Genomic DNA, 10016 nt, shown 5'->3' with positions numbered 1-10016 from the left:
GAGAGGCAGATATCCAAAGTGGTAAATACTGTGCCGACTGTCATCCTGTAATAGCCATGCACTACACAACACACAGGTTCAACACGATTTACACACAGGTGGAGATCAGAGTCACGTCTGCACAGATGTCACAAGGTAATGCGTGCATTACAATCACATAGACTCAATTACATCTTAAAGGGAAGACTGGGAAGTGGTGGTGGTGGTGGTGGGAAGTGGTGGTGTGGGGGGGGGGGGGGGGGGGACATTCAAGTGTTTACCGCACAGGGTCATGTCGATGAAATGAGACTGGAATGGAGTCAACCTACAGCAGCTAACCAGCGACTGGGTAATGGGTCAAGTCCAAAAATCACACAACAATAGAAGCTAAAATACAACTCTGAAAAATAATTTATTGCTTTTTATATAGTTTTTTCTTTCATTTATATTATTATCATTGTTATTATTATGAATCATCTTGTAATTATCGTGAATAATATAATCATATATATATAAGTATATATATATATTGTACATCAAATACAAGATCTTTAAAAAAATTCAGGAAAAGGAAATTGTAAACTTTTGTTTGGCATTCACATAATCAAGCGTGAGTGGAGCGATGACAACGACTGTTTACAGTGGTACAACAAAGAAATGCCTGCTAAATCATTTTATTGCTTCATGTTCTGCTCGTGTGTGGAAAAAGAAAGAGATGTGACGGATGGTGGAGACAGAAATCTCTGCGTGATGAGCGCTGCCTGCCGGAGTGATTAGCTGAATAGTTTGATTGTTTTGGAAAGGCATAGAAGGTAATATTATCTCCACCAAACCATTTATTGTACACCCTGTCTAGTGATTGGAAGTTAAATAACACAAATCGAAGGACAACATAAAACAGCAAATAGATTTTGTGAGGTGCGCCATGTCGAAATGGAGCCCATAAATAGTCTTGATTCAAATAATAAAATAAATAGATAAATATGTGTTTGTACTGATTGAACAGATTTGAATGCAGTAGTCTTTTTCATTGAAGGTAATCAAAAGGAGAACCATACAAAGCAATGAAATCAAACCCAGTTACATATATACATATCTGTATATATATTGATTGCTTCAGAAATAATTAATAAAAAAATGGGGTATCTTTTTTTTTTACAATCATGAAAAACACGTTAAAAATGCATTTTATACTGGTTTCATAAGCAAAAACACTGATTGAGAAACGTTATAAACAGAGAAAACTATACATGGTTGACTGTTTTTTCCCCCGACAAAATAACTTAAAAAAGGACGTTTGTTCACATGCTCCCTCAAAATGAGCAATCAGACAAATCTTTTTTTCTTTTTTACAATCATATCATGTCTTCTAAACATCATGTAGGTGTACAATATGTTTTACAGTATTGTAATGACCACAGATCGACATTCTGAATTAAGAAATGTTCTCCTCATTTTTAAAAAAGGCTGCGTTTTACAGTGCATAGCTGTAACAAATAAAGAACTTTATCAGATATGTACATAAAATAAAAATATTCCTTTTTATAGTATTTGTAAATACACGGCTACATTTCTCCTCAAAATGTAGACAGCAATGTTACCTTGAGAATTTTACCTCCAAGACACAATTTCTTATACTCTTGTTTGTAATGTAACACTAGATCCAAACACCAGGTTTAAAGAAAGAAAAAAATCAACAGCAAAAAAAAACAAATCTGGCTGAACAAGCTGCATGTTTTCACCCCCAAAGAATTGTGGGTATTGTAGTGCTTTGAGAAAAAAATCACAAGTTTTTTTTTTCTTCTTTCACTGGCGGTAGCACAGCAGTGCACCAGGCTCTGAGGGTTCGCTGGATTTCCTAGAATGCAATGTCTCTTCCCAGCTCTTCAGCAGCTATGTTCATGTAAACTTTATTTTTGATATATTCATTTATATTGATATAGGTCTATAGACTTATTCTTATATACTCTATAACATAGAGTGTAAAACTTCTGGTGGTCTCGTCGTCAAAGGAGCGAGACCCCACAGTGAGGTATCAGAAGTCCCTCTGTGACCGGTTACCTTCTCAGGCTGCGCTGCGCCTCCCTCAGCAAGCTGTCAAAATCCATGGAGTCGTACTTGCTTTTAGTGGAGGCTGGATCAAAGTCATCCGAATGGGAGTCTGAGAGCAGAAAGAAGGGTTGTGATCAGTGTTGAGCAGAGCAGCGTTTCATCAAAATAGTATTTCTTCACCGAATATCGTGCCTTAGCAGCTTAATTTAGCTCGGTGTTATTTGGTTACTTTGCTATTGAGCTACACAGTTTTCACATCTACATCTCCCTTCAAAATGTAATTAAGACCTTGGATGTTGATCTGTTTCATCGCATATATTCTCAAAGAATAAATGTATAATATAATTTGACCTGAAGATTGAGTCTCTTGGTCTTTTCCATTTCATTTGACTGCAATAATATTAATCAAGACCTCCTGGATCCTGTTTTAAAACGTTTTGGTCCCAGCTCACAGAATACAGCATTATTGCTTGTAGCTAGGTCTTAAATCTGATCTGGTTACTTTGCATTTGATTAAAAAATAATAATTTTGGGAAAGAACACCCATCAGGGTCCAACGATGAAGACCTAGAGTTGACCTGAATCCTTTCGCCTGCCCTACTACAGAGCATGGGTAAGATCAGCAATCAAAGCCATGTCAAATCTCCTTTTTTTTAATTATGAAAGTACAAAAAAGTGTATATTGCTAGTTTGAGTTTCCACAAATCATGAAGATGCGATAAACTTCAAAAAATAAAGAATGATTTGCGAATAGTCAGACGTTGAGTTGCATGCAGGAATATTTACTGAATGACCACGATAAATTACATTACATTACATTACATGTCACTTGTTAGACGCTTTTATCCAAAGAGACTTACATACATTCAGTACTGTGGACAATCCCCACAGGAGCAATTTGGGGTGAAGTGTCTTGCCCAGGGACACAACGACATGCTGACTGCAGTGGGACTCGAACTTGCTACCCCGTGATTCAAAGTTCAGCGCACTAAATTCAGCGCACAATCCCACTGAGCCACAGCCTCCATAAATAGATGCTATAAATAAATAGTAGATAAATCCATAACTGCATGTTTACAAAGCACCCTAATAACTTAAACCAAAGAATTCTAACAGTGCAGGTAGAAAAAGTGCCTTATTTGTATCCCTCTCTCTGTCAATCTTCTCGTTATGTCATATTTTTCTGATCAACCTGATAATACATAAAGAGTGTCTTATCTCTGCCAACAGACAGCTTCACAAATGGGGCCCCCAAAGGGCCCAGCAGCACACCGCGAGAGCTTTGAGAAATGGGAATGACCATGGTAGCTGGAAGACGCCAGTTGTGATCTAATGCAGCGGCCGAGGGCTGGATTGTGTCACACTGCGCACCTTGAGGGATGAAAAATACCGCGGTGCTCTACTTAAAACTAATGGACAGTGTCTCCGAACACACAGGGAAGAGGCCTTAAAGATTGAGAAGAGGGGGGGGGGAGAGCTTTGGATCCTCCCCTCCGTCTCTTTATCCTGTGCTATCAGTGTGGGGACGACCAAAATAGCCCCATTCCTGACAAAGAGGCGCTCGAATGAAGGCCTTTCCATTCCAGTAGACTGATTAGTCAATCTCGGCATAATGTCTATCCTCAAGGCTTTAGGATTAGCAACTGTTTCTGTGTGTGTGTCAATTTCTCATCATGTCCTCTCTTTAAGAGCCGATAGCTTCAAGCATGTGCTTTGAAAATGTATAGTAACCGCTTCATTTATTGAGGAAAGTGGCTCTTTTTCTCTCCGCTGACCCGCTGACCCTCTTGCCGCGGTGCAATATACATTTCTGACCTGCCATTTTTGCTGGTAAACACATGTCACGGTCAATGCCCATCTTATATCAAATGGAGGAGATTATCTTCTCTTGCAACACTTGCCTCACTTTCAGCTGCTCAATTATTATCACCAGCGGTTTAATTGTGCAACTAACAGAAGATAAGAGGGCTGCAGGATAAATAAACAGTTATTTTGAAAAACTAGAATTAGCCCTAGAAAGTACTCTCTACTCTTTTGGGGCATCATGCCAGTAAAAAAAAAGGCCTCGCTTTCACGGATATCTTGAATAATTGATTAAATGTGCCATTCAACCTTCAGCTGAGCACAGATTCCTCTCTGAGATGTATGCATCTGATCAATATAGGAGCTATGTTCACATGTCAGGGATCATACATGCATGTTACGCTATGGAATTACTTAGATGAGATTTATTCTGCCGCATGCCTGCCAAAAAAAGCACGAGCAGGTGAATGCTCGGCCCCCATCTGCACATCAAGGCTCCTCAACAGATGGACCCTCCCTTCCAGAGGGAGGAGAGACTTAACCTTGCTCCCTCCTTCCTCTTCCTCGCCTCTTTCTCACTACTATCGCGCCTTTCTCCTCGTAAATGACTCTCCTCTTTGCCATGTTGTTAAAAATGAAGCCCACACACACACACAGTATGACCCAGAGAAAACACATCATGCTTTTAGGTTCTCTAATGTGTTTCCTTTCTACAAAGTGGAAACAAGCATCATGTCCACATGAGTAATGGAGTCTGCGTTGTTTTATTTAAGATACTACAGCTGCTTTCAGGAGGACTTGGAGCTCTATTCTTACGATGCTCACAGAGTGACCCTTGAACTCTGTTTGCCCTTTTCAGCGAAAGCCTGATGGACACATTGAGGGTTGGAGGAATTGCTACAAGCGCCGAGATGACTATCTTTGATATGGAAGCTATTTTTTTTGTTGCTTTCCCCCCTCTATTTTCACTGACAGTCCTCGCAGCTACGCAAATACACTTCCCTGGCCGCAGGGGGCTGATGGAGAAGAACAACAGAGCTGCACTCACCCAAGTCTGTGTAATGTGATTTGCAGAACTGCTTTTGTCCGCCAAAGCACAGCTCGAACTGAGGCTCGTTTAACCGGCGTAAGGTGTGTCCGTTCTCAAGGGCGGCAAAGGCGTCACAAGTGTAGCGGTAGGTGATGAAGCCAAAATTGTCCCTGGTGAAGAAGAAGATGGGAAAATGAAACGTCAGAGCGGTGCTGTGGGGCAACAATAACTGAGCCTTGTGTTCTATCACGATGGCGCTATTTATATGCAAAAGAGAATCAATAAAAGGGTATCTTTGGGGCTCTATAGGGTAAGAAGTAGATGGATCTTTGTCTTACACTTGCCTTTTCGCAACATAATTGTCACACACACACACACACACACACACACACACACACACACACACACACACACACACACACACACACACACACACACACACACACACACACACACACACACACACACACACACACACACACACACACACACACACACACCACACACACACACACACACACACACACACACACACACACACACACACACAGAGAGAGAGAGAGAGAGTCCCGGGGGCTCTTACCCATCGTCCCTCAGGTTCACTGCACATTCTTCAATTTCGCCGAAGACTTCAAAGCGGCGCTTCAACTCTGTGCGGGTGCAGTCGGACCTCAGTCGCCCCACGTACACCACCCGTCTCTCCTCCTGCTCGTTAAGAGGGAAGACAGAACGGAGGAAGGAGATTAAAAAAGGGGGGGGGGGGGGTGTGTTTTTCCTCTCCCCTTCTCTTTCTTCACCCCTGCTCTAATGAATTGGTCTTGATCACTCCTGTGGATACGGCCGCTGACTCTCGGCCCTTTTTGTGTCCCCTCTCCTTCGCTTCCTGTTATCTGATAGAGCTGCACTCTGCCTTCAGTCTGCCTTGGCACCACAATTCCTCTTTCTCTCCGCAACTCATCAACCAGAGGCGGGAGTGATTTTTATCAAATGATGCCATGTCTTAAAAGTTACTGCTTCTGCTTTTGCGAAAGTCTAAAAATAAAAAGCTGTGAGGTGACTCAGTCAAGTCTGTTTTCTTCCTCACAATGCACAGCAAACAGGGCATGGTCAGTTAATTTTTAGGGATATTCTAAGAGCAGCAGCAGCAGCAGCAGCGAGCCACGGGGCAAAGGAACATGATTTTCATCCAACCTCAAGAGGATGTAGGGGTCATAGCGGAATAATTTAGGAACAAACTGCACCGGGCTGCAATTATGGCCTTTGAGTAGTTTAGTTGCATTTGCTAATCATATAATGCAGCCAAGCCTGGGGCTACAGTGTAGCAATGGTATTATTTATTTATAAGGAGCAAGTCCATTGAGGCCCGTTGAAATTGTCAATGCTGTCTTGCGGCTAACAGGTATGTAAATCAGTCACATGCTGCTAAACTCTGAGTCCACCTTTGCCCTGTTGGACTTCTATAAAGCAGAGCAAAGATACAGATTAACCACAGATGACTGTTTTTATGCTTTTTTCCCCACTCACTTTAATGCTTACATGTACTGTTCGAGACAAAAAAAGCTTTTTGCTGAATTAGTGGTTTAGTTGCTGACAGCTGATAAATAGGCGGTCTTCTCTTGATGGCACCCTGAGGGCTGCTGTGTGTGTGTGAGTGAGTGAGACAGACGGAGACCAAACCCGGTTTGACAGCTCGAGCCTCAGCGCTTGTAATTGTTTGTCTTTGCATCTCTGAAAAAAAATGTGTGCATGCCAAGCAACGTTTGCATTACTGCTTCATTTAATGTGTGCTTTATCAACGGGTGGTAGTGGCGCGGTCCCCGGCTGGAAACCTGAGTCATCTCACACTGAGACACGGAGAGCGGAGATACGGCTAGAAATGTGATATCCACTGCGGAATTTTGAAATAGATACAGAAGAAGGAAGAGAGAATCAGTGACCGTTTTCTAGTTTCTTTTTGTTCTTTCCTCCGTCTTGCTCTCCCAGTTTCTGTTTTCCACTATTTTAAACATTTCACCCCTGTGGTGTGATTAATAAGAGTCGACAGTGTTTCCAGACGTTAAAAATACAAAACCCTGAGATATGAGGAAGGGCCTGTCGCCTGAATCATTCAGGAACTCACTTTGCGTGTGTGTGTGTGTGTGTGTGCAGGAGCTTCTGCATGAGCCACAGCACTGTGTGCATGTATCAGCAGGGAGAATGTTTAGTCGTTTGTGTGCTACCGGCGGTCATTTTAATTATTGATGAATCAAATGATTGTCTTGTTTCTCAAGGTCTTTCAATGTATTGTTTTGTCAGTATAACCCAAAGACTTTGATATGATGAGAAAAGCAGCAGATCTCCATATTTGATGGGCTGAAGCAGCATTTTCGGACATTTTTCAAGAGTTAAGAACTGATCAATACTCAAAATAATTCATTATATGTATATCAGTGGTCTCAGAGTGGAGATCTTAGTGTCAGTGGACTCACTATTGCTTTTTGCTTCTGCCTCTCTCTCTGTTCGGCCCTTTCAAACTCCCGCTTCTCGTAGTCCCGGTGGTACTCCTCCCTCTTCAGCCGCTCGTGCTGGTACTCCTCGTAGCTGTCATACCTGGGGGAGGAAAAAGCAGACGTATCACATCACTCGTCCTCTGGATTCACCCTTCCTGTTTGACGACTGCGAAGATCAATTGCCAGTATTCACAGAGGAGCAGTCTTTCCATCTCCTCACCACTGATGGTGGAGAGTTTCAAAGAAAAAGGAAATGGACATAAGACGTCCCTATCGTCATCGCTATGATTGCGGCGCCCGCAGGAGAAGGCCTGCGGGAGGGCGGCACTGTGGAGAGGGGGGGGGGGGGGGGGTTGCGCAGGCAGCTGCAACTGTCAGCACAACTTCACATGCCATTACTTTCTGCTTAGTTAGGGCTTCATCAAGAAGGAGAGTACAACTTTTCTCCTTCTCCCTCACGCCAGACTCGCACAAGACGTGTCCGTTAAATGATGAGAGACTCTTTGGCTTGTCGGGTGCCATTAGGCCCGCGGGTGCCAAATCAGCTCGGAGCGCTGGGATGATGTCAGTCTCTCTCTGCACAGTGACAGCACCTCTCTCTGCATAAGAGAGGCTCCTCTGCAGACTACAGAGGACTTGAATAGGCGTCATTATACAGCTGGGAGCTCACAAGTGAAGTATGAATGTGGGATTTTTTGTCACTAAACCAATACAATTATCAATTAAACATATTTGCCCTGAATTTTTGTTGCAGGCCCCTGTGGAAGCGAGGCTTTGAAAAGGCTGTAGTCTGATGTGAAAAGGGAAATCAAACTATTTCTGACAGTAGAGAGGTTCTTTCACTGCATGTGTCTTTTATAATGGATTGTGAACTATACTGATATCTCGGGAAGAAAGAGCATTTTAGCACCAATTTCAATATTTGCTCTTTTTCACTGCATGCACAGCCCAGAATTATGAAGAGACCATCTTTCTGGTGTTGAAATCCTTCGTTAAATAATTCATTTGAAAGGCTCACCTTGGCCTGCGGCTGAGAGGGGAGCGAGCCTGAGGGTGGGGGCTCTTCTGAGTCCTGGAACGAAAGGTGCTTGCATCTGTGTTGTGACGAGACCTGTGGGAAAACAGAAAATGTTAAATACGATGATATTATTTTCTGCAACACCTAGGAATGCTTGTTCATTTAAAACATTTGAAAAAAAAAAACGACTTTGAATGAATCACTGTGCATACTGAGTGACATCTTGGATAATTTGTTCTTGGCTTTGGGAACTAAATTAACCTCTTTGATATTCACAGAGCCATTTGGATGTTAGAAACTGGGTTAATTCCAGATAAAAAGCGTTCTGTAGTTTCCTAATATCGCTCCTGGCCACATTAAGTGTGCATGAGTTACTTCTGCTGAACTTTTGTACACACCTGAGCTAGCACATACGTGCAGCTGCTATCTATGTTGTATGAGGAAATGGTCAATAGCATCAGCCCCAGTGACCTGAATGTGGAGCTTCTGATGCTTAATTATTGAAGTGTTGCTGAAGGAGGAAGAGCCGACTGATGGGGGGGGGGGGGGGGAAGAGGAGTTTGGGAATCTCAGTGAAGCAAAGGAGCGCAAGTTTGGAAAGATCAAGCATGGTAGGCAGTGAAACAGAGAGGAGGAGAAATGCTTTGCTGAAAATCTGTTCTTGCATGAAATAATAATACACTTCTTGTTCTGTCGCTTTCTAGACTTCAATACCTACACAGCCTTTTCAGAAAGCTTGTCAGATTCTGATGGAGGGGTCTTGAGACTATTACTGTATAATTTGTGAGTTGGTGCGGGGCAAAGTGATTCTACCGGCTCCCTGGAGTAAACTGACCTTTAAGTAATCAGACAAACAAACGGCAGTGGAGTCACTCAGCGAACCTCCACTGACAAACTTCATTTGCTCACATCCTCTTCAATAACTTTGCCTCTGTTCCTCCATCAAAAAGACCAACATGACAGAAACCCCCTCAGCTCTGATCAAAAGGAAGCATGGGAAATGTAGTTCTCACACGGCGCTATGATGATAGCAGCGTCTTTAGAGAGGGGTGTTGAGACTACACTCCCACAGCCTGGCTTCAGCTTTCATCTCTGGGGGTTTGAAAGAGGAGGCTTTGCCACGCAGTAAAAACAACAGCTGCCGCTTAAAACAATAGCCCCGGCATCAAACAAAAAGCAGGAGCGTGTGAGGAGGGGGGGGAAAGTAGGGGGTGAGTGTTAGGAACACACTCAAATAAAAACTCCCTGCCTAGAGATTCAAACTCAGACTTTTCAAAGGTCCAGTGCCTCTGGCATGTTTTCTGCTCTGGGTCTCTTATTTGTAGGCTCATTGATTAGAGAGAAAGCAACAGTCAATAAATTGTTTTTCCCCCGAACGTCACTTAAGAGACATTTATGTGCCACCTGGTCAATGGTGACTTTTTTGTATTTACATCATTATTTTAAGAAGTCTAACACGCGTAGTTACTTTAGGCCAAACCCTGATCTGTTTTTCCACTATAATCTGGGAGAAAATACGCTTTCCTCGAAACACAATAGAAAATTTGCAGGAGACAGGTTTGCTATTTCACCCGTTAAATCTTTGTACTAGCCAAATGCATTCTGCCTTTAGTTCAGGTGAGGTACAGACTAGCAGGAGGTCAGG

The 10016-nt window shown here is 42.8% G+C and overlaps 1 protein-coding gene across 3 annotated transcripts in view; it reads right to left on the bottom strand.

Annotated features, from left to right (window-relative positions):
• Positions 1 to 224: 224 nt before the first annotated feature.
• The window catches only part of ppargc1a (peroxisome proliferator-activated receptor gamma, coactivator 1 alpha), a 37141-nt gene continuing 27349 nt past the window's right edge, over positions 225 to 10016 (bottom strand). For 2 of the 3 annotated variants that reach the window (XM_034136564.1, XM_034136565.1), the window contains exons 9-13: positions 8372 to 8464; positions 7333 to 7453; positions 5448 to 5569; positions 4883 to 5034; positions 226 to 2140 (exon numbers count right to left, since the gene is read on the bottom strand). In XM_034136564.1, coding sequence (XP_033992455.1) covers positions 2037 to 2140; positions 4883 to 5034; positions 5448 to 5569; positions 7333 to 7453; positions 8372 to 8464 — 592 coding nt within the window. In that variant the 3' untranslated portion in view covers positions 226 to 2036. Of the gene's footprint in view, positions 2141 to 4882; positions 5035 to 5447; positions 5570 to 7332; positions 7454 to 8371; positions 8465 to 10016 lie in introns of all 3 variants that reach the window. The other variant, XM_034136563.1, reaches the window with a different exon arrangement.

Source organism: Trematomus bernacchii, unplaced genomic scaffold (genome assembly GCF_902827165.1).
Source record: "Trematomus bernacchii unplaced genomic scaffold, fTreBer1.1, whole genome shotgun sequence".
Taxonomy (NCBI): domain Eukaryota; kingdom Metazoa; phylum Chordata; class Actinopteri; order Perciformes; family Nototheniidae; genus Trematomus; species Trematomus bernacchii.
The sequence above is the reverse complement of the archived record's forward strand: the minus strand, read 5'-3'. Positions and strand labels throughout refer to the sequence as shown.